Raw genomic sequence first — 23,235 nt, forward strand, 5'->3', positions numbered from 1 at the left:
AGCTTGTGTTTGTGGCAGCTGTCTTCTTGTGTAAAGGGCAGGTTTGTTGCTGCTGTTAGGCAGCGACAATTGAAGCACAGGTTAAACACTGTGAGTGTTACAGGGTCAGTAATGGCACTTCACTTTTCAAGTGCCTGACTGTTTATTCTGTGTCAAGGACAAACGCTTCATTCATAAATCCCTCACCGTGTTTTTACTTTTCTGTTCTGCAGCGTTGAAGGGGATGGACGGCCCAGTGACAGTGGCCCGTCCCTGGACGGGGGAGCCACCTATGGCCAGGGCCCAGTGACCCACGGCTCAGCCATCAGCCCCGACAGATTCGAAAGCCCGTTGTACAGCCAGGGGGTTCAGCCCGGGCCGCAGCGGCCCCGTCGGGCCAAGCTCCAGCACTCGCAGTCCATCCTCCGCAAGCAGGCCGAGGAGGAGGCCATCAAGCGGTCGCGCTCGCTGTCCGAGAGCTATGAGCTCTCCGCCGACCTCCAGGACAAACAGGTATTTTAGATGTGAGGGTCAGATCCTGATGTGTCCAGTGTTGACACACAGGTGGAAGTGGAGGTGTTGATGCTGCAAAAGTTTTAAGCTTGAGTGTGATTTCCATTGAATTTAGCATATTTTTATATGCACCTAATGGACAGTCAATTATAACATAAGAATATACTAATAATAGACATAAATTCACATATTTGTATGGGTCAGAAGGTTATTTTCCCTATTTCTATAATAGCCTGCTTGATTAAACTTAATTTCCTGTTCAGGTGGAGATGTTGGAGCGTAAATATGGCGGACGGTTCATAACTCGCCATGCGGCCCGCACCATCCAGACAGCCTTCCGGCAGTATCAAATGAACAAGAACTTTGAACGTCTCAGAAGCTCTATGTCTGAGAACCGCATGTCCAGACGCATTGTTCTCTCCAACATGAGGATGCAGCTCTCGTTCGAGGGACCTGAAAAAGTGCACAGTTCCTACTTCGAGGGAAGACAGGTGTCCATGACAGAGGACGGCACTCCGCTGTCTCTGGTGCAGTCAGAATGTGGGGATATCGAAGTGCACCATCAGGCCAACGTGGCTTCTCATCCAGCTCCGCAGGGCGACCTGACGGACGCCATCACGGAGCTGGAGGACACTTTTTCCAGGCAGGTCAAATCCCTGGCCGAGTCGATAGATGATGCACTGAACTGTCGCAGCCTTCAGGGCGACGAGGGCACCGACCCGGAGGCGATGGGCTGCCGTAAAGTGGAGCGAGAAATGCCCTATCAGGTGAAGTCCCACCGCAGGGGAGGCGGGCGCCTGGACGATGAAACAATGGCCTCGTACAGCGATGTGACTCTGTTCATAGACGAGGAGGACATGTCCCCGTCCATCGCTCTGTCCAGGTCAGGGGAACAGCCGTCCAGCACAGAATCAGACCTCCGGTTACGATCCGTTAACTCTTCCCAGGAGTACTGGCCCATTGACCCCAAAGATGAGGGTCGTGACACGGACACAAGCTGCCGTAGCACGCCTTCTCTGGACTGCCAGGACCAGCGTCTCAGAATGGACCACCTGCCTCTGTTGACCATCGAACCTCCCAGTGACAGCTCGGCAGAGCTCAGCGACCGCTCCGAGCGCAGCTCTGTCAAGCGGCCGCCTGCATACGAGCCCCACGGCCACATCGTCACGTCGTCCCAGGCCAGCCCGAAACACATCCTCCACGGGCCTCCGCCGCGAGCTCCCTCTCGTGACGACGACGCGCCTCTGCGCCACCGGCACCGGCAGCTGGAAAGCCACCTCGCCATCAACGGCTCGGCCAACCGGCAGAGCAAATCGGAGTCGGACTTCTCGGACGGGGACAACGACAGCATCAACAGCACGTCCAACTCCAACGACACCATTAACTGCAGCTCGGAGTCCTCGTCCAGGGACAGCCTGAGAGAGCAGACGCTCAGCAAGCAGACCTACCACAAGGAGACCAGGAACAGCTGGGACTCGCCCATCTTCAGCAACGACGTCATTCGGAAGAGGCACTACCGCATCGGCCTGAACCTCTTCAACAAGTAGGTGACGGAGCAGATGCTCGACAGATGTTGGTAGCGGGGAGCGAAGGCGATGCTGGAGTTTAGACCTTTATGAGCTTGTCACAGAAGCGAAGCTTTTGTGATGACTTCCCACACGTGTGGGCAGCCTTCCAGCCGTCACTCACGATCCGCTTCGTGACTACTCATGAAACTAAATTAAAACCAAACACTAACTGAGGAGCTTTGAACACAACACACAGCTTTTTGGCTTATCGAGCTCATAAAAATGGTAACTCATGAGGAAAATGTGTGTTCACCTCTTACCTTTACTTATGTGTTTGATTCAGGAAGCCCGAAAAAGGCATTCAGTACCTGACAGAGAGGGGGTTCATCCCCGACACACCGGTCGGCGTGGCGCACTTCCTTCTGCAGCGGAAGGGCTTGAGCCGGCAGATGATTGGGGAATTTCTCGGCAATCGACAGAAACAGTTCAACAGGGATGTCCTGGAGTAAGAACCATTGACTTTATTTCTGGAATATCTCCACAATGAAGCGTGGACAAAATAAAGAGTTATTCAAACATTAAGACTTGCAACACAAATAAAATGGGGAGTTCCCAGTTACTCTCTGTAACTCTCTTATGCCGACATTGTTCTGTCTCCTTCTGTGGCAGCTGTGTTGTGGACGAAATGGACTTCCAGAGCATGGAGCTGGACGAGGCTCTCAGGAAATTTCAGAATCACATCCGCGTTCAGGGGGAAGCCCAGAAAGTGGAGCGGCTCATCGAAGCCTTCAGGTTAGATCCCACTGTGGAGAAGACAAATAGGGCACAGAAAATCTGCCAGAATGATCACAGATTATTGTAACAGGCGTTGTGTGTGTGTGTGTGGGGGGGGGGGGGGTCTGTGCTTTTGAGCTGGATTTTATTCTGATGGCTCCTTGGTCTTAAATCTGGATAATCCAGTGGGTGCGCTGATGACCAGCACACAAGATTACGGACACTTGAGGGTGGAGAAGAGTGATATTTACATAAAGATAAAAACTCTTCCAAGATCCTCTTTCAGGATAGATAAGGAGACTTTAAATCTTATGCTGATGGAGGCTGCCACCAGTTTTCCAACAGATTTTGCTTTTATGATTTAATAATTGAAATGTAGAGAATGTTAGTCGGGGTTTTTAAAGTGCCATATCACTCAGTTTGGTTGCTTCTGGGTTTTATTTATCTGCCATCTGGCTAAGTGTTGGACACAAAGAACTGCTTTTGCTTTCTCCAGAGGGCCGATCTAAATATTTGATTGCTGCGAACCCGATGTTTTGCAGGCAAAAGTCCCCAAAACTCAAACATGATGTTGACAAAGTCCCCCTGAAACCACGAAAGTCGACCATAAGAATAATAATGAAGCCATTGTGCTACAATATTTACAGTAACTCCTGGCAGCGACTTGTTGAGTATGAAAACTTTCTCCTGTCTGTGCCCCCCCAGCCAGCGCTACTGCATCTGCAACCCCACAGTGGTGAGGCAGTTCAGGAATCCGGACACCATCTTCATCCTGGCGTTCGCCATCATCCTCCTCAACACTGACATGTACAGCCCCAACGTCAAACCCGAGAGGAAGATGAAGCTGGAGGACTTCATCAAAAACCTGAGAGGTAGCGAAACTCAAACAATTGACTGTTCAAAAGGCTGCTATTGCCTGATTTTCCCCAGCTGCCGTGTGCTAGTACTGCATTATTATCGTGGCGTAACTCTCCGCTCTGTGCCAGGCGTGGATGACGGGGAGGATATCCCCAGAGAGACCCTGGTGGGCATCTACGAACGGATCCGCAAGCGGGAGCTCAAAACCAACGAAGACCACGTCTCCCAGGTGCAGAAGGTGGAAAAGCTCATCGTGGGAAAGAAACCAGTGAGTTACCAGTTTGGTCTGACATTGATGACATCACACATTTAAAGTGTGACCCCAGTCTAGCAGAGATCTTTGTAAATTAACATGAACAATACAGAAAATAGCAGGTTTTAAAAAAACTGGAGCTTTGGGTATAGTTGAAAGGGGCCCGAATTCTTGTGCCCAGACCTTCACGCTGGTGACTTTAACCACCACAGAGGCCTTCAAGGCTGTCAAACATGCTTCTGATGGAAAACTTTGACCTTCTGACACGTCTGAGCACGATACATTTCACTTAGAGGACGAAACGGTTGAAGGTGTGTTTAATGAACCTGTGTAACTAATGCAGCCGGTGGTGTCTCCCACACGTGTGAAGGTTAAACGTGCCAATAGCCAGTGCATCCTCAGCCAAATTTCATTTCTATTAGTTGCCAGTGTGATGGAAGGAGTGTTCTGCCAAATATCCCTCAGTGTACTGACAAATGATCAGTCATGGCTGTTTAACTGCGAGATTAAAAGCCCAGGAGGACTCTCAGTAAAACACTTCAGCAGAAATACCACATTAGGCTTCATCTCCATGATAATTACACTACCTAGTGGTGCTCGGAATCAGTTTCTAGGGGAAGATCTGTTTTCATTGGAGCATCATTACACAGTCCTGAGGTCTGGCATCAGTGAACGTAACACGCGCCCTGTACACAAAACCACGAAGCGCCGCGCAGCTGCTTTAATAGACCCAAGAATGCACAAAATATTGCGTTTTCAGGTGGGCAACAGCAATGCAGCGGCCATGTGTAACATCAGCCTTTTCTTCTCTTTCAGATTGGGTCGCTGCATCACGGCCTCGGATGTGTAAGTAGGCTAAAGAGATGCAAATTACCCATCACCCACTTGTTTCTCATGTGTTATTTACCTGCCTCTGTACGCCACGTGCAGCTGCAAGCTTTAATCTTGAAACCTGAACAACCCGCACACTCCCCGCTGTTGCTGTCCCCTGCAGTCAAAGTCCACAGTTCAGAATTCTTTTGTGGCATCACGCTGCCGTGTTTACGTGTCTCTCGGCACAGCAGGGTATGGGTCACGGCATTCCAGAGCAATGCTTTCCACGCCAAGAATGACAGTCCCTATTGCTTTTGAGAATTAGTTCCCAATGTAATCTTTAAAGGAGGAATTCGGCAGTGTGGCAGGTGTCACCTAGGAATGAACGCTTTAGTTAGACACTAAGATGAAAAAGTAACATTCGAAGTGCAGAAAAATTAGCATAACAATCTTGAAATTGACTCGAATGTGAAATTGAATTCCTAAAATGTAGTGCTTCCCTTTGTCTTGTCTGGCCTCTGAGTGATTCCCTTTAAAATGTCATTTCCCATTAATGAGTGAAATAATCAGAGGGTTAATCCAGCATGAAATCATTAGCTGCGACCCTGGACAGCAGCCACCGAGCTGTCGCCCGACAGCCCCATGAATCAGCGCAAATGATGCGAAGAATGCGCTCAAACCCTCCGAGGAGTAAATCAGGAGAGGCTGACTTATGTTCCTTGTTACTATGCGCGCTGGCTGCGTGGTGTCCTCTGAAGTTTTAGCCACTTCTTTCCTCGGCCTCGTAGGTGCTCTCGCTGCCTCATCGCCGACTGGTCTGTTACTGCCGCCTGTTTGAAGTGCCAGACCCCAACAAGCTTCAGAAGCTGGGCCTGCACCAGCGGGAGATCTTCCTGTTCAACGACCTCCTCGTGGTAAAAGTCCTCTTAAATCCACTGCTGTTAACCCCAGGCTCAAATATGTGCTTGGCTTCAAGCATGTGTATGAAAGGAAAACATCTCTACATTTACAATACTGCTAGATGAACCTCTGTACAGCCCACCATCAGATATATTATGGGTTGTGGGTTAAATGCTTACCATCTCTATGAGGTGCGAGGGTGGCCTTTAAAAACCAAAAAATGGGCTTTTCCCCCACCCTTAAATGACCGTAATACTAAAAGAATTCTGGCTTTAGACTCGACTGTAGTATCATGGTGAGACTCTTAAGTGTACTTGTTGGAGGAGATACAATATTTATAAAGGGATTTTCGTGATTAATCTGACTTTAGATTTATGTGCACATTGTTCCCAAACAGTGCAGTAATGTTTACCTTTATTTTAGGTCACCAAGATCTTCCAGAAGAAGAAGAACTCTGTGACGTACAGCTTCAGACAGTCCTTTTCCCTCTACGGAATGCAAGTGATGCTGTTTGAGAGTCAGTGTAAGTGTAAGTCACTGTCCCCCCCCCCCCCCCCACACACACACACACACTGTCAGTGTTTACCACTGGGCTGGATTAAGCAGCAACACGTGCAGCAGGAATGAGCTGCCCTGACATTTACCCTCCGAACGGCGCACTGATTTGTCCAGTGTGCTTTAACGCGGCGTTTGATCGGTGCCCTCTTGTCTAAATGCAACCCCCCCTCCCCTCTCTCCGCTCCGCCAGATTATCCCAACGGGATCAGACTGACGTCGGCCATTCCAGGTGCGGACATCAAAGTCCTCATCAACTTCAATGCGCCTAACCCCCAGGACCGCAAAAAGTTCACAGATGACCTGCGGGAGTCCATCGCCGAAGTCCAGGAAATGGAGAAGTACAGAATAGAGTGTAAGCCTCCAATTACCCCCCCCACCCACCCCCGCTCCCTCTGTTGACCACAGGCTGTATGAAGTAGAACACGCATGGTTCTCATTACATTTCAACTGTTACCAGGAAGGCCTTTTACAGTTAACAGTATGGCTGACATGTTGGAGAGCCTTTCCTTCCTTTGACATTGGAATGGGAATTGTGTCCTGGAAATAAAGCATAGTGGGAATGCGTGAAGCAGCAGAAGTACTGATGGAATGTTAATACACCTTTTCTTCAGCAAAACAGTAGTAATGGATTTGTATTCTAGTGCCTGTAGTGTCATTTTTGTACCCCCCAGCTCCATAAAGCCTTTATTCTGCTTCCTGCAGCTGAGCTGGAGAAGCAGAAGGGTGTGGTGAGGCCCAGCATGTCCCAGAGCTCCGGTCTGAAGAAGGAGGCTGGCAACGGCACCATGAACCGGGCCAGTCTGGATGACACCTACGCCATGGGGGAGGGGCTGAAGAGGAGCGCCCTGAGCAGCTCCCTGAGGGACCTCTCTGAAGCAGGTACAGCCAGTCTTCCCTTTACTTCCAGTGGCTGGTTCTCTGTATTCCAGCTCTCTGCAGCGTTATCGAGGGGATAAATATAGCAAAATGTTTCATGGCACCATACTTCTCCCCTTTTGGATCCACCCGTGATTGGGTAGTTTAGTCTGGACTTGACCACCTTGTTTCTGAGAGATTTGCCGTCTGCTTCACGCTAAATTCAGCGAAGGTGCAGAATTTCAGGTAGTCCATCCTCGACATTTCCATTTATGCTTTTATCATCACCCTTTTTTAACTGAGCTTAACCTTTCACACTCATCAGGTTTTTTTGGTTTTATTTCTTCTGTCCGGGGACATTTCACGACAACCCTGTGTTGGTTTCAAACACCATACGTCACGTAGCTTAGCGACGGTCTGCACGGCCTGGCCGAGCAGCGAGTCGTGGCGTTAGCCTCAGTCATTTCCCATCCCCGAATCTCTGACGCAAGAACGCATTCCATCCATGACAGGTAACGGTTATCAGGTGATTCCCTTGATAACGCCATGAAATCCAGCCAGGAATCTGCCTCCGTATGGTCGGGAAGCAGTAGGTCAGTCAGAGCAGCGGTCCCTCCGCCCTCCTGTCGCCGCTGTTTTCTGATGCAGGATGTGGCATGTTAGTGGGGTCGTTTATGTTCAATGTTTCCATTTTTTTTTCCTTTCCTGCCACGCTCCACCCCATTTGTAGTTACCGTGTTACTTCCTCACACATCAGATATTTTCCTGTTTATCTGTGGTTATCATGTGCCATCGGCTGAGTGTGCCTAACACTGGCGAGAGCGCTCCGTCTGCCCTCAGACCTGTATATGCCTGTACATCCCATATGCAACAACCACTGTATTGCTTTTGATGTGTCTCCTTCTGTGTGACTGTAACTGAGACTGGCTTTTCGCCACTCTTGGCCCCAGATAAAGGGGGGGTATATTAGCTTCTGCTTCACATTTCAAACAGAGGCTGCAAAGTTCGGGTAACAATTGGCTTCTCCGTGCATTCGAAATTGCAAAGCTTTACAGAGCTACCTAGAAAATAGCCACAGTTACCACCACCACCACCACCCCCACCCCTTCCGAGGCCTGCTTTGTCCCATACCTGCCCATATTTGGACCTTACTCGCAGTCACAACCCACTGCAATGCCCTCTACGGGACTGGCGGGTGGCGGGTACGTCTCTAGTCGACCAAGGAGTGCTGTCGATCTCTAATCTGTGGTATTGCATGTCTCGGGCAGGCAAGCGGGGGCGTCGCAGCAGTGCAGGATCACTAGACAGCAATATGGAAGTAAGTTGGAAGCAGCTGGTATCCAAGCTACTCTCTATGTGATGATGTGCACTGTCAAAACACACCATTTATTTTTGGTCTTACACCTCCTTTTGCTTCATAGACTCAGAACATTTGTTTGGAACATTTATTTTTTCCTTCTGGGATGCCGTACGAACCTGCTTGCCTCCGTTAGCGTGCATGTTACGGGTTGCCTGCCTCCAATCCTGCCACTTTGTGAAAGCCAGAGATCTCCTGTTTTGTTTTTGGTCATGTTATGTGACCACTACGCACACTATCTTCAGACAAGCATGACACTACTAATTCCACCTCTGATCCCTGCCCCTGTTGCCTGTCTCTGTCTGTCATTCAATCACATCCCCGTGGGTTTTTTTTCTTTTTTCGTTTAGTTCGCTCTCTCTATCTTTCTCTCTCTCTCTCTGTTGCAGGGTTGTAGGTTATCCCTTCATCCATGGCTTCTCAAAAATAAATGCTGCTAGGTTCAGGGAGTAACGTAGACGTCACAGGCAGAGGTTCACTGATGGGTTTCCTGGATTTCATTCCTCCATCTTTTCTCTCATTTCATGTGCCCATGAGTTCACGTGCTGGGATCCCGAAAAATTTCAGATTTCTGCTGATCTTTCCACAATGTCCCTGGTCTTTGTAGATGATGCATGAACCAAAAGGAAACGTTTGCAAAGATCATTTGTAGCGGGGGAGACCAGGCAGTTCGCAGACAAGAGCTTAGTTCCTCCTGACTGTCGGCCGAATGCTAATGTGTGGATGATGAGTTTGCCTGTCACACCCTCTGCATGTGGAGGCTCTTCATTCATCGATTATAACGAGTTGCATGTGTGAGGGTTTGGCACTTTGACTGCAATGAAGATGAATAACTGTCTTGTTCTGCCCCTGTTCCTGTTATTATTTATGCTCCGTATGCCCCCCCGCTCCACGCCACTTCTGTTACTATTTAAAGCCACTTAACTTCCTAACAGCAGAGCTCCTTTCAGTCGAGGCTAATTTTATTCCTGGTGTTGCTGCTGCATACCATGAAAACATTTTTTGATTTCCTCATTTGCATGTATAATGAACATTTTGCTAGTTGTTTATCTGCAATACAAAAAGCTGGTAGCTTGTAGCTGTAGGTTTAGCAGCGCTGACAGACATGCTGTTACCTCTTTTTCCCGCCTCTAGGGGTCCATCATTAGCAGTCCGCACACGCGCCGAAGAGCCACCACGCCTCACGAGGGCGCCCCCCGCGGCCACCCCTCCGTCCCTAACCCGGCATCAACTTCCATCCTGGGGTCGCTTTTTGGCAGCAAGCGAGGGAAACCATCGTCCCAGAGCCACTCTCCTCTGCCCCCGCCCGGTCACCCGACCCTCATATCCCACAAGCCCCACCCGACCAACCTGCACCACACAGCACAAGTCACACACACAGTGCAGGCCCAACACCATGGTCACCATTCCCACTACTGCCAAGCCCCGCAAAACCCGCCGCCCTACCACCACCACCACCACTACCACCCGCCCCCCCACACTCAGTACCACCAGCACCCCGCTTACGCCTCGCACGGGCACCAACACTCGCACCCACAGCACAGCCACTACAGTCAGCATCCGCATCACGCGCCGCACCCCCAGCATCTTCCACACCATCACAGCCAGCAAGCGGGTTCAGGGACTGGCGGACCCAAACCCAAACACAGTGGCATCAGTACCGTAGTGTGACAAGGGTGGACGAGGAGGGACAACTGTTGACACCAAAGGGGCTGACAGCACGACTCTATGGCCTGTCCACTGTGTTCTACTGCTGCTGTGATGACACACGGGCACCTTTTATCTCACCTCCAGGTCCAACTAATATGCAGGACGGAAATTGGACACAAATCTTCCACCAGGGGCCTTTAACTAATTTGCCTGCTAAGGGCCTGGCCCCCATCAGGGTTTTGTGGGGGTTCTGTACAGGAAGAGGCTCTGCCGCTCCCTGTTTATTGTCCTCTCCATAACCTGTCTAGCCTAATCACAAGGAGGATGACTGTTTCTTTCAAGATGCTATCGTCATTTCCTGTGTCCAAGACTTTTGGAAAGGACTTCTTTGGGTTTGCAGCTCCGCCCGCCATATGAACAGAGCGTCGCCGCCTCCTGTAGAGCTCCATATGTAGTGACGATATAATCATTTCATGGTAACTTAACTCCATGGACAGGTTAAGCAGCTGAGTCGACCGTCTCAGTCATTGTAGTTCTAGTGCTGTATTTAATGTAGATGACAGCTATATGTGTTGTCTCCTAGCTCTCATTAATAAATGTGCCAATTAATAATGCATAATCTATTTAGTCAAGACTTCATGTACAGTATATTGTGCGTAAAGTAATTTGTAAGATTATACTTACAATTATTATCAGCAAAAATGAATTCTATCAGTATTATGCTGACGTTATGGTAATGCGACGTAGATCTGGAAGCAGTGGACCCCCCATGTGCATCACGGCTTACAATATATCCTGTGATTTTTGCCTTTCAAACCGATGTGAAGGAGCCCCTGGATGGCAGCTGTTGCATATTCTGAGGGCTGCAAAAGCTCAGACTTTTCAGGTCAGCTCTCACAATTGAAGGAATCAGTCGTTTGCTTTCATTTCTTCATTGTGTTTTTTTTTTTTTAAAAAGGGAAAAATAATGCAGATTAACTGTGGCACCAGGCAGTCTGAATATGTACTTGAGTTCATGTTACAAAATGGATCCAAAGAATGCTTGAAAATCACAAGTCTGTTGCCTTTAACATATGCGATAGCTGCTCTTCCTGACTCTTCAAATCTGAAAAACCTTTTGAAATCTTAATTTGCCTTATTTAGACCCCCCCTGCAAGGTGTAAAGAGAATAAAATAAGTATTTTTTTAGTTTCACCTTTTTTTTCTCTATCATATGTGCAATATCTTTGTACTGATGTTGTACATCAAGATGAAGCTGTCCTTCCAGGTTATTTTTCCATCTTGCCATTATTTATTTGTTTGATTGCGACCCCTGTCAGAGTCTCTTGGTCTTACGAGTGGTACCTCGGAGTTCAGTGGAACGTCTCGTGAATGATTTAGTTTTCTTTCTTTTTTTTTTTTGCATGTTCTGTTATTAGAGTGAGGCGTTCCTCTGCACATTGTATGAGAAACCAGTATTACCAGAGCAAGTTTAAGTGCAATCATGTTCAGAGAACAGAGACTTGAACTGAGAGTGGAAGTCTGTTTTCTGAGATTCAGGTTAAAAAAAAAAAAGGAAAAAAAAAAAGATTTTCCCACTTAGAAATAGTATAAATAATTAATAACACAGGTCACAATGGGAAGAGGAATGTGTGTATATATTTTAATAAAAGGAATCTGCTTCTCTTTGGGCTAAACAGAAATATTTTGCTGGATAAGCACACGTGGAAGAACATTTTTTCAGGAAATGCAATGACACAAAATGCAAACTGAACAGAGAAAAAGGTTATATGTATAGAATAACTTTCTACAGTCTACAAATAGAGTCTATTCTAGTGTATAAATTAGTGACAGTAAACTGTTTGTCCCAATATTCAGGTTGTAAATGTATTTTAACATGAGAACACAGATTATTCTCACACATATCTACTCTCACGGTTTAAGAAAGACGGACGGACACGTCACACGCGGGACATTGATGAGCTGAATGTGTCTTTCCGTTGGTTTTGTATCTTTACTATAACTCTGGAAGTCTCGACAACGTTAGCCCAGTTTGTTTTCTTATTTTCCGTGTGTTGTAGTGCTTCAAATGTCAACGGTCATTCTTTGTGAAAAAGTACCCCAACGATGCACTGCATGGATCATCACGTGTCCTTTTTCACTGTGAGCTGATGCCAGGAAGAAGAAAAAAAATGCATGCGTCAGCCGATGATTTTTTTTTTTCCTTCTTTTGTGTCGGTTTTTCTTTGATTTGGAGTTTCCCTAATGTTTGGTGTGTTCTTGTTCAACGTTTGGCTGGTAGTTACTGAAGCTCAGCATGCATTTCATCAACAAAGCCATTTGTGTAAATGACAAACCTAAATGCACTTCTGTTGCCGAGGGCTTTTCGCGGTGTACATATGCGATTCTGATGTGTGCAAACCCGATGAACTGCTTAAGAAAAGAGGGAGTTTGTCACAAATCTGTACAAGGGACCAAGACTGGGGATCCGAGAACTGTACATAGTGTGTATAGAACCAATTCCGATATCTGCAGCTAAGATCAGGATGTGTGACATCACCTCACCGACGGATCAGAGGGGTCACACGCCGACATATCGATCATCTCCAGCTGGCGTGGGCCGACATTGGCTGTAGAAATCAGAACAAGACTGTTAGAAAGCCCGCTGCCATTTAGCACCCAGCTCTCTTATGACACATTCTCTTACACACACACCATCCTGCTGCGAGTACTTCGGTCTGGCGTGAGACACATTTTAGAAAAGGGCACGAATGGCCTCATTTATACAGTACGTGCATTCTGTTTGTACAGTGAGTAGTGAGTCCGTAAAGACCCCAGTTATTGTAAAACTTCAACTGTGACATTGTTAAGAACGCAAAATAAACAAATATGACTTATGGTATGCCTGCCATTTGTCTTTTTACTGTGTTGTGCAGACTTGGTCAAATCTGAAGGAAGAAATGTTATTTTAATTCCAAAGGCTCTCATATCTTCCATTTTCCAGATTCTGGAATAGTTCCCAATGGTGCTGCATGGTTGCCACTGGAGGGGATGCGTTAGGATTGTAAAGGGAAAACTGTGCCATCACACCACCTATGGGTGAAAGGTGTACCTGCTACACAGCACACACATGCACACCATTAGCTTTCTAATCTGAAACAATTTGTTTAATGCCGTCTGCATATTTTCCACTGACGATTCAGTTTTTCCGTTCCAGCATGTTTTGCCAGTTATCCATCACCGATCAATCCTCCCAGCAACATTTCCACTTGGGTAAACATGAACATTTAAACAAACCTGGTTTATTGTTGTCCACTGCAGCTCGCGTGCACACGGTGATGACACTATTCCCTCTTCAAATGCATCTGTAAAAATAAGTGCTGCCTCTTCCCTAAATCGAGCAACACGACAGAAAATGGAAGCTAACACATAAATGTCTCCAGAACGTCACATCCACGCAGGCAGGAGCCTGAAGATGCCGCTTATAAAAGACATTTTTGAAGCTGCACATGGTCCACAGCTGCGGTTGGGCCCTCTGCGTCCCGGCCCAGCTGCAGACGTCGCTAATAACCAGCGTGGCTCAACTTCAGATAACTCCCGCCATTCCAATGATTAGCTCTTATCGCCCGCGAGCAGATGGGTTTCCTTCACGCGGAAGGCGCGGCGAGCGCGCGGCGCTATTGGTGCGTTCCTCGCGCTAACGTCGCTGTGGCTCGCGATTATTCCGACTCTAACAGCGGGTCGGGTCCAAACGACAGCGCCTCGGATTCGAAACGGACTTTTGAAATGCTTAAAACTGAATGGGACGATGACATTTCCAAGATGACCGGCATGAGGAAGCACTTTCAGGTGTGTTCGTCTCTTAAAGGTCGGTCCTTGTTTATATTACTGCATAAAAGCGAAACTATGTTAGTTTTTGTTATCTCTGTATGTGTTTGCGTTCTGACAACCCATCGGTTAAACTTGATTATTTTTATTTTTTTTTACCATTAACTAAAGAAGAACTCTCTTATTGGATGTTTAACACCTCCGTGTGATTTGTGCAAACTGGCGGTTTCGACCCGTAGTAACAGGCCTGTGACCCTGCAGGATGCTCTGGGCTTCGGTTGTTGCTGTCCTCGTCCTCGCCGCCACGTCACGTGCACGTTCCACCGCGCCACCTTGCCGATGTTCCCCTCTCCCGCCTGCAGGCCTGAAGGTGGACTGCAGCTTTTCAAACCTGACCGAGCTGTTTGGTTTACCCCCGGACACCACGGAGCTTTTAATGCAGGAGAATCGGCTCACTTCGGTTACTCCAGGCCTATTTGACAAACTGGTCAGACTGGAAAAGGTTTCCCTGTCTGGGAACCCATTCCACTGTGACTGTAAAATCCAGTACCTGAGGAACTGGTTGCTGAAGAATATGGCTCTTGTCCCTCAGCAACCCACCTGCGCCAGCCCAGGCTCGGTGGCTCGCACAGAGATCAGCGACCTCAGCGATGACTACTTTACTTCCTGTGGAAAAGCAAACTCTACCTGCGGCTTGTTCAACATCGTTATATCCGTGGCAGTTTGCTTTCTTATAGCTCTACTGGCCTATATTCTGAGACTGGCAAAAATGTCCACCATCACGCTGTACATCCACAAAAAACATTCTGAGCTGGACGCCGTGGCCTTGCAGCCGCTGAGGCCCAAACGCAGGAGGAGGGTGAACTCCAGGTTTTCCATGGACAGCCAGAATTCGGACTCTCTCCTCTATGTGGATGATCTAGAGAAGCCGCTTCTGAACTTGGAGTTACTGCCACAGGTATTGGACACATTGCAAAGGAGGCACAATATTAAAATAACTGTCCCTGAGGAGCAGCGTTATACAGTGTAAGTGGTAAATAGAAACAGTGAGAGGGCGGGGCTAGTATTTGATGGGCGGGACATTCAACCACTTAGAATGTCCCCTGAAACCTGTTTCTTCCTTTCTCAATGAACACATGGACATTTTCTGATAGCTTTACAGCTAACACGCATATTGGACAAACTCCTTCAAAAACAAAATGAACTGGCTCAAAAGTGGGGAAGTCAACACTTTTAATTGGCATTGTTGTATCTCAAGTGTTAGCTTATAACTTTGTTTCTGGAGTTAAAACCTTGAGCATTAAAACAAATGTATGCATATTTGACCAAGGTGTGCAGAGAGGGGTCTGACAAGAGGACAATGCAGATGGACACTATCAGAGGACAGTATTGCACAGTTTTTACAGTACCTGTATTACTCTCATATAATCATGCATAGATTTTAAATGGGTAAACAAATGACAATGGTAAGAACCACTTTGATATTAAAAACACAAATGTTATCTGAGTATGCTTCTTTAAAACTGTGTAATAAATATAGAGACAAGAGGTTTCAAAGTTCTAAAACAGTATCTTGATCTAAAAGACAGAAAGGTCAAATAAGGCTGGTTGACAGTAACAGTTACACATTTTTCTTTCTATAAATGTTGAACACTATTTTTCCATTGTCCAGTATGTCAGTATTACAGTATCCACAGTGTTGGGCTCCCGACAGGCTTGTATTTTAAATCGAAAAGGAGGCCCAGGATCACACAATACCTGTTGGGTCAAAAACTCTACTGAGGCACAAACTTCTCCCATTCAAAGATCAGGTCCACTGCTTCGTCCACGTTCTGCACAATGTGGTTTGGCTCCACCAGGCCAGGGTCGAACCTGAAGTCCCGGTGTCCGTGGAAAACGGTCTCTTTGATGCACTGACTGGCGTCGGGCGGCACCTCTGCATCTGGGCTGTAGACCCCTGTGCAGACCAGGACCGACTTGCAGGAAGTGGCGGAGGGAAGCGCCAGCTCGCTCTCCACCAGAATGTCTATCTCCTCCTCCTGCGACAGAGACGTCGTGGACCCAGTGGCAGCCAACATCGTGGCAATTGCTTTGGGGTTCTTCCTAGAGATCCGATCCTCCAGATAGCGGTTGTATAGATTGGCGCCGTAGATGTCCGTCATGAGGTTATCGCTGAGGAGTCAGAATGAGGAAGATGCCTGAGTTTATAGGGAAGTGAGTTTAGATCGTGCATGTCAACAGCCGTCATGACAAAACCCCAAACTGTCTAATACCCGTGGAAGTGTGTTTTTCACAAGGGGTGGAAGAAGTGGTGTATTTACAACCTTGCACACGAACAAATAAAGCAGCTATTGCAGCGCAATAGATGTACTTGTGATTAAAACCTGTTGAAAAAGCGTGTTGTTACTCGCAACAGGCAGAGACTTTACAATCGTATGGAATGCCTAAGGCTTTATGATTCAGCTGTAAACGGCGCCAACTTGCTTTTTTCCGATAATTACATGGGAATAAAGCAAATTCAGCTTACCCGATGGCATAAAGGGAGGTAATGGGGATTTTCCACTGCCTCTGTACCGCCTGGGTTCTGATGAGGTATTCTGCAAAGTGGTAAGTGAGTTCGCTGGGTTTCCCCATGAGGGCTTCGTACTTCAGTTCCTCGCCCGTTATCTTCTTGTAGATGTTCTCCAGGCAAACGAGAAACGTCCCGTGACCAAACCTGAGGCGACACGAGCAAGGAAGGCATCTCAAACGACTGCTGTGGTTCACCGAGCCTTCGGCGGCGGCAATGGTGTTTGACGATTACCGCGGAGACTGCGCCTCGGCCATCCACATGAGATCCATGTTGCAGGCCAGCAGGGGGAGGTGAGGCATGTTTTGGGGGTTGTAGGCACTGCCGAGGTTGCCGTTGGTCAGCAAAATGTCGATGATCAGCTGCAGGTTGGTTTCCCATCGAACCGGCTCCCCGAACAAAATCACCGCTGCGATCAGGTGTTAAACATTTAAAATAGCAGCGGCTTTAAGAGAGAAAAAATAAACAGACTCTGAGACGTTCGCTGCTTACCTTCAACGTTCGGAAGCTTGCCAACAGGATTGGACTTTCAAAGAAAGATGAGATACTAACATTAATCCATATCCAAACGCGTTAGTGTTATTGACGAAAGCAGGTTTCTGAGAACTCTCACCGGCAGTTTAGGCCTCCTGTTGTGATCGACCATGTCCAGAAGTGGGAAAGATTCTCTCAGGATATCAATACTGACAACATTGTTGAAGCCCAGGCTGGACACCAGGCGTTAAGGACAAGTGCGTTTTCAAAAACCGGACGTCAGATTTGGTGGAATCATAATCATGGCTTTGCAGATAATATGCAAACTAATTAAAGTTAGAGGAAAGCTACTAGTGTACTAATTAAACAGCGCTGAGCATTCCAGGATACTTTTTGGCAATTTCCAGGACAGGCCCCTGACCCGACACCAGCACACACTTATCATGCAACCTCTTAAACATTCGCAGGGGACTGTGGGACATGATGACCTGATCTTGGGTTATCTAGAAATAGGTCAGTGGTTTTAAAAACAACTTAAATTCAATGAGGGTACAGGGGATTTGAACGCGGAAGCGGACAATTTAAGAACTCACGGGGACTCCTAAGATGTGCGAGAGCTGATCGGCTTTTGTCTGTCGGAGGCAGTTTCCAGCATTGGTGACAAAAACTACCGGCACCACGAACTGTCCCTGAGAGTCAACCAACTTCTCGAACGCCTTTCTAGCGGCGGGGATCGGCAGCCTTCCCCGCACCAGCACGCCATCGATGTCAAAGAGCAGCCCGAAACGTGGCTGCGGCTGCAGGAGGAACCAGACACGTTACCCGAAGCAAACATGCAAGGATGTGATTGACAGGCTGGGATCAGACGCCCGAGCAGGGCCGAATTCGTGTTCAACTTTAGCAGTTATTTCTCAGATCCGACGCAACGTGGACCCTTAATTCTTTTTTTTCCCCTTTCAACATACGGGCCCCTGCCAACCAGTGGAACTATAACAGGAAACCAGACACGGCACAGCACGGTGTTTGGTTCCATTCTCACTAAAGTATGATAAATAACCATTCGGCAACGGCTCAAGAGACTTCCTTTGCGTTTTTCCGGACCTGTTTGCGCCGTAAAAACAGCGTTTGAGCCGCCGCTGCGCCCGGTGTCAGACCCGTCCATCCGAACCGCAGCATCCGTGCCGGGAAGTTCGTAACACCGGGGACACCGCGCACAACCTGGCGGGCAACCGTAACCTGAGTCCTCATCGTTAAAGAGGCAGAAACCGAACGATGGCTCCGTACCTTCGAGCTGCTCTGGGCCCCGCAAAACTCGACCCGAGGACCGACAGCGGTGGCCGTCCTGGATCGCCGGTCACCGAGGCGGTAGAGCCCCCGGCAGAACGGCAGCAGCCCCCTCATGGCCTCTAACTATCCCCGGGTTGAACGGAGGGAAAGGCTGATGAAAAGAGCCCACATGAAGCCGGCTCGTTCCGGCCGCTTGTTTGTCTCGGCTCGAACGCCGACTGGGCTAAAGCGGTGACGTCAGGCGCCGAGTGGGCGGGGCCTCCAGATGCGTCTCGATGGCGGAAAGAGCCGAAGGTCTGCAGCATCTGCACTGCTGCAGCCCCCGCTGCCATTTTAGAGTCCGAGGTGGAGCTCTGCGCCTCCGCAAACGTGCCAACAGCCCGGACAAATGCGCCGCTTCACGGACACCAGCGCGCTCTCAACCCGACTCACGAAACCGGTTTTCGGTCCGGAGACTCCGCCATTTGTCTCCTTTTACAATAGGACCCGTTTGAAAGGCTTCATTCCGCAGAAGCCCCCAGGATTTCGACACGTTGCGCATATTCTAGTTGTGGTTAATGTACAAAAAATGCAAAGAAAAAAGTAATCAGACCAGAGAAATGTTCTCCCCGTGCTCCTCCAGCTTTATTGATAGTTTAAAATTACATTTCTATTTTCTAGGACTTCAGTTGCACTTTCCTTCCGACTTAAAAACTGAGTACAAGCAAATGGTATTTATACAGTAGTCTACTAAGTGATATTGTACAAAAATAACGTTTTGATTTCTGTGAAAAGATTTTTCATTCCAAATAACTCCTAATTCTGCCGTTCTGACATTACATTGATGATGTTACATTTCGCCAAGGTAAAAAAAAAAGAAAAAAATAATTCCAAAGCCATTTTAAAGGAAGAATCTACCTTGGGTTACAACTTGATATTTAAATTGTAAACAGATTTGTATAAAAGAATGATTCTTTTAATACCTCCAAAATGTGTTATACCTTAGCAATATAACATAAAGTTATAGCATGTTTAGTTGCTTGCAGGGCTGATATACATGTCACCGCCCTTGTAGCTGCTTGTAGGGCTGAAACGTATCATGTTATGAAATGTTTCCTTGTCTTTACTCTCTTGGCCAACTCGTGTCCCATTAAAACAAACCAAAATAACCATACATGGAAGTTCAGTTTCCATTTACTCCCTTCTTCTATCTCGTTTTACTGAGACTCTCACCCACAAGCTCCGAGGTCCTATAGATTCCCATATGTTGAGTCCCTCTGTACACCAGTGGCTTGGAAAGGGGGATCTTTAACAAAGCATTATACATTACACTGCTACCAAACTAAAACATTTTTTGTATTGAATGCAGAAAGATTTTTTTTTCACCCCTTTCTTTGTATTACATTTCGAGAGGCTCACTGGCCTGGGACTAGCCTCCGTCAGCCATACTTTGGCCAGTAAAGAGGATTCAGAGAAAATAATACAACCAACCATCAATCTGAGAAAAAAAAACGGAGGGGCAACAGAGGGCACTGATTATGCGCTGGCTTCAATGGTGCAGTCTCTTGCCACGTGGCCGGCCTTTCCACAGTTGTAGCAGTTAGTCTCACTGGCTTTACTGCACTGCACAGCAACGTGACCGATCTCGCCACACCTGGGTAACAAGAGACATCCGTTTAGGTTAAACATCAAGGGTGAATGTAAACAGCCCGTGGGTGGGGGCGGGCTCTCGCGGCAAACACCGGCCTCACCTGTAACATTTCACTTTATCGCAAAGTTTCTGGATGTGGCCAAACTCGCCGCAGGAGTAGCACTTCTGCTCGTTCGCATGTTCGCAATCGCGGGCCACGTGGCCAGCTTTCCCGCAGTTGTAACACAGGTGCTCCCGCTCCCTTTTGGGCTCCTTGCAGTCCCGGGAAATGTGGCCACTCTTGTGGCAGTTGTAGCATGCTGTGGGGAAAAGAGCACAATCTAAAAAAATCGACACGGGAAAATCCCAAACAGTGTATGAATGACTGCTATGAATGAACTTAAACTGAACATAACACCTACAGTCTTCAGGCTGATCACAGTCCCTGGCGATGTGTCCGTGCTCTCCGCATCGATAGCAGAACTGCTCTGTAACGACACACAAATCGTGTGAAACAAGTAAAAATGACGTCAGCTGTAGAGGTAAACAGTGTAACACGACACGGAGTCGGCCGAGGTGTGATTTTCGTCTTACCCTTTACTCGCCCCCGTCCTCTGGGGCCACGTCCACGAGGACCGCTGGATTTAGGACAGTCCTTGATCCAATGACCAGTGCGGCCGCATCCAAAGCACTCGTTGTTGCCACCCAAGTCCATTATCTTTAAAATAACAATAATGTAATTAGATACACAATTTAAATGGAAACACGTGTCAAATGATAATCTGACAGCTAATTCAAAGCTTTACATTTAAACGTTGTTTATTTGTTCCATCAGGCTTTCACATCACACAAGGTTAACTCCCAATGATGAATCTTGCTTTTCTACACCAAAATATAAATGAAGCCCCCTCAAAGTGTGTCTGATTAAGCACGCTAACCAATTCATTACATTTAAATACCAATAACCACATGTAATGCACAGATTTCATGGATATCACCATTATGGCTCAAAGGAATCAAACTATAAAGCTGCAGTTTGAGAAACAAAGTACACAGCTACAATTCTAAGCGGTTTCCATTCAATGGCATAAAACCCCGAGGAATAAACCCAACTCATGGCCTCCCGGTAAACTAACAGCTGTTGATGCCACGCTTGCAGTTTGTCCCCAGCGTCAATGATGAGGAAAAGAAAGAAGGCTGCTTAATATCACAACTCGTGTGAGCACCAACGTGCACCCACCAACGTGCACGCAGGGCCACCAGATGATCCAACTAGCACCAGTTGGTCAATGACAACACGCTGAGGCCAAACTTCGGTTAGCTGACGGGGCTAAACACGTCGTCGGGCATGCGAGCAAATGAATAGCGGGACCCCCTCGTCATTAGCGACCACAAAATTGCGTTTCAGAGGACCAACAACGTGGAGATCAAATCATGAGGAAGAGAACAAAATTAGACTGGAGGCCAGGCCTCGTTTTCTATTCATGCGCCTGTGATGCGCTAAATATTTAACAACTCTCTGGCGGCGGCGAGGGGTTGGTAATCTACCAGCGAGGGATGCGATACTAAAATCTTTCATCGACAACGTAACCTTAAAATAGTGGTGGTAGATCACCGCTTTGGAAAAGGGGGGATCCCGAGCGACTGCACGCTAACTTGAAAGGCTAACTCCAAAGGGCAGCAACATCACGTTGTGTTTTGATACCTTTAAAATGGCGAAACGGGCCTCTTTGGCGAGAATAAAATAATTCAACGCGGTGAAAAGCGTCCTCGCCTAAACGTCTGCCACGCACACAAGCTCGTAAACGTACTCGGGGGTATTTTTACGCTTGCAGACAAGGATCAAATGCCAAAGGTTGGAGCTATGCTAGCACTGGCCTAGTCACGTTGGTATTTTTTTCCCTGCGCACTCGCGAGACACCACAAGCACTGCTAGCTAACACATGCTAGCAGAGCTGAGCACGACCACGACAGAGAGCGCGGTTCAGTCGACGAAAAAGCTCATTTTGCTCCGAACAAACTATCGGATGGACGGGTATTGCGGTGTTTGCCTGCGGTGCGATCTTTTGGAAGGATATCGATGCGAATTAAAGGCTAGCACAAAATTTCCCGCGCAACGTGAACACGCCAAAGTCGTTGTGACGAGTTACCGCTAACAGGCCAGAATCGTTGCCTACTCCATTTCGAGACCAGGCCAACGCGATGCGTTTGTTTAAATAAAGATATCGAGTTCTGCACGTTCGCATTACGGCTACAAACACATCACTCTTTAGAGACTAACCTAGTAGGATTTTTTCCAGGTGAATTGTGTCCGTGCTGGGTAATTGCTTACCTTTGTTGCTACCTAGCTAGTTCAGTGTTTACGCCTCCTTCTTTGCGCTACATGCGGTGTGAGCTTCAGTTCCTGAATTGTCATTCACAGTAACCAGTAAAAACTCGCGCGGTCATTGGTCACATACTCTGTCAACAGCCAATCACAGACGAGAGTGTTAGGACACCGCCTCCTGGAATCAACCAATCACGTGTGTCGTCTGTACGCCGTCCATAAATCGACTGCCTCCAACAGGACTCCTTTCGAGTCGTGCTATTTTGATTATTATCATAAACGTTCTATATTGCTGCCACTATTAAACCACCTGTAGCCAAAATAATGCATTGACACGATAGACTTTGCCCACTGAGGAGGCAAACAACGCGGCAGATACAGGGAAATGCATGTTGTTTATGTTTTTGTACTAAAGTCGAAACGGATCCACAACATCGTCATTCAGCTAAGATAATATGTGAAACGTTTTGTTTTTTTTCTATACTACGGATAAAGATCATATAAAACATTCAAAAAATTATGCTGGGCGAAAGCCTGGCGACCATTTTGCAAATTTCCCTGTTCGTGACAGATTTCAAAGACAAAAGCCAAAATATAACAAAGAAATGAATGAGTTATCTATATATTAGTCCCAATAACATGCAAAAGCATGAAGAGTTTCTCAACAACAGTGTCATAATTATTATTTTATTATCGCCTCAAAAGTACAAATCTACATTTCCCCAAACAGGAGTGGACAGCCAAAGTCAACACTCCCAACTTGCCGAACATAATATTGCATGACATTGATGTATTTTTGTTAATTAATTTGCCTCGATTGCATCATTTGATAAATGCTGGAGACAATAATGGGTGATGCCAGCATCTAAGCTTACAGACCTGAGTGCTCCGTCAGATCAATAAGTGGGGAAGAGGCTTTCATTTCAGCCTTAAGGTGGCTTTGCAAACCTCCCAAACTGCTCCTGTTATTACTACTGTATGCACTCATTATCTACAATCAGTGATGCAAATCTGGGAGAATAAGCCAGAACATGCAGCAAAAAACTTAAAATGAAAGTGTAATGTATTACTAGACAGCGCTGCCGGACTAAAACGGAGTAATTGTGATGCCCAATGGGATGGAACACCTTAAAGCTGTTGCCAAT

General features: G+C 47.3%; 4 protein-coding genes and 1 long non-coding RNA gene across 18 annotated transcripts in view; 2 read left to right on the forward strand and 3 right to left on the reverse strand.

Moving 5' to 3' along the window:
* LOC101062232 (IQ motif and SEC7 domain-containing protein 1) overlaps positions 1 to 12,349 on the forward strand; it is a 63,788-nt gene extending 51,439 nt beyond the window's left edge. For 7 of the 10 annotated variants that reach the window (XM_011602563.2, XM_029833669.1, XM_029833672.1 and 4 more), the window contains 13 exons: positions 213 to 492; positions 756 to 2,035; positions 2,344 to 2,505; positions 2,670 to 2,792; positions 3,480 to 3,646; positions 3,761 to 3,900; positions 4,702 to 4,731; positions 5,487 to 5,612; positions 6,022 to 6,127; positions 6,347 to 6,508; positions 6,859 to 7,035; positions 8,280 to 8,329; positions 9,503 to 12,349. In XM_011602563.2, coding sequence (XP_011600865.1) covers positions 213 to 492; positions 756 to 2,035; positions 2,344 to 2,505; positions 2,670 to 2,792; positions 3,480 to 3,646; positions 3,761 to 3,900; positions 4,702 to 4,731; positions 5,487 to 5,612; positions 6,022 to 6,127; positions 6,347 to 6,508; positions 6,859 to 7,035; positions 8,280 to 8,329; positions 9,503 to 10,039 — 3,340 coding nt within the window. In that variant the 3' untranslated portion in view covers positions 10,040 to 12,349. The remainder of the gene's footprint in view (positions 1 to 212; positions 493 to 755; positions 2,036 to 2,343; positions 2,506 to 2,669; positions 2,793 to 3,479; positions 3,647 to 3,760; positions 3,901 to 4,701; positions 4,732 to 5,486; positions 5,613 to 6,021; positions 6,128 to 6,346; positions 6,509 to 6,858; positions 7,036 to 8,279; positions 8,330 to 9,502) is intronic. The other 3 variants (XM_011602564.2, XM_029833671.1, XM_011602568.2) reach the window with 2 other exon arrangements.
* On the reverse strand, positions 11,748 to 13,607 carry LOC115249147 (uncharacterized). The gene is made up of 2 exons (XR_003887833.1): positions 13,295 to 13,607; positions 11,748 to 12,627 (listed from the first exon to the last, which is right to left on the reverse strand). It is a non-coding gene; the product is annotated as an uncharacterized lncRNA (long non-coding RNA).
* A 17-nt stretch (positions 13,608 to 13,624) lies between these two features.
* On the forward strand, positions 13,625 to 14,964 carry gp9 (glycoprotein IX platelet). Of its 3 annotated transcripts, none has more exons than XM_003963405.3 (2): positions 13,625 to 13,865; positions 14,087 to 14,964. In XM_003963405.3, the coding sequence occupies exon 2, from the start codon at positions 14,088 to 14,090 to the stop codon at positions 14,853 to 14,855; it is 768 nt and encodes a 255-aa protein (XP_003963454.1). In that variant the 5' UTR covers positions 13,625 to 13,865; position 14,087; the 3' UTR covers positions 14,856 to 14,964. The 3 variants fall into 3 exon arrangements, with proteins under 3 accessions (XP_003963454.1, XP_029689533.1, XP_011600864.1); XM_029833673.1 differs by having other exon boundaries at positions 13,625 to 13,846; positions 14,065 to 14,964; XM_011602562.2 differs by having other exon boundaries at positions 13,625 to 13,846.
* Positions 14,965 to 15,041: 77 nt separating this feature from the next.
* Positions 15,042 to 18,325, reverse strand: zgc:77375 (cat eye syndrome candidate region 5 protein). Its single transcript, NM_001078590.1, is given in 10 exon segments — positions 15,042 to 15,997; positions 16,353 to 16,495; positions 16,498 to 16,541; positions 16,629 to 16,704; positions 16,706 to 16,803; positions 16,887 to 16,920; positions 17,008 to 17,101; positions 17,259 to 17,371; positions 17,462 to 17,665; positions 18,153 to 18,325. Coding segments are annotated over 10 exon segments (1,320 nt in total). The 5' UTR covers positions 18,270 to 18,325; the 3' UTR covers positions 15,042 to 15,600.
* Positions 18,326 to 18,755: 430 nt separating this feature from the next.
* On the reverse strand, positions 18,756 to 22,222 carry cnbpa (CCHC-type zinc finger, nucleic acid binding protein a). Of its 3 annotated transcripts, none has more exons than XM_003963393.3 (5): positions 22,097 to 22,222; positions 20,359 to 20,482; positions 20,187 to 20,252; positions 19,886 to 20,084; positions 18,756 to 19,788 (listed from the first exon to the last, which is right to left on the reverse strand). In XM_003963393.3, the coding sequence occupies exons 2-5, from the start codon at positions 20,477 to 20,479 to the stop codon at positions 19,671 to 19,673; spliced, it is 504 nt and encodes a 167-aa protein (XP_003963442.1). In that variant the 5' UTR covers positions 20,480 to 20,482; positions 22,097 to 22,222; the 3' UTR covers positions 18,756 to 19,670. The 3 variants fall into 3 exon arrangements, with proteins under 3 accessions (XP_003963442.1, XP_029689534.1, XP_029689535.1); XM_029833674.1 differs by having other exon boundaries at positions 19,886 to 20,105; XM_029833675.1 differs by having other exon boundaries at positions 19,886 to 20,105; positions 22,046 to 22,188.
* Between the last annotated feature and the right edge of the window lie 1,013 nt (positions 22,223 to 23,235).

Source organism: Takifugu rubripes, chromosome 3 (assembly GCF_901000725.2).
Source record: "Takifugu rubripes chromosome 3, fTakRub1.2, whole genome shotgun sequence".
NCBI classification, from domain to species: Eukaryota; Metazoa; Chordata; class Actinopteri; order Tetraodontiformes; family Tetraodontidae; genus Takifugu; species Takifugu rubripes.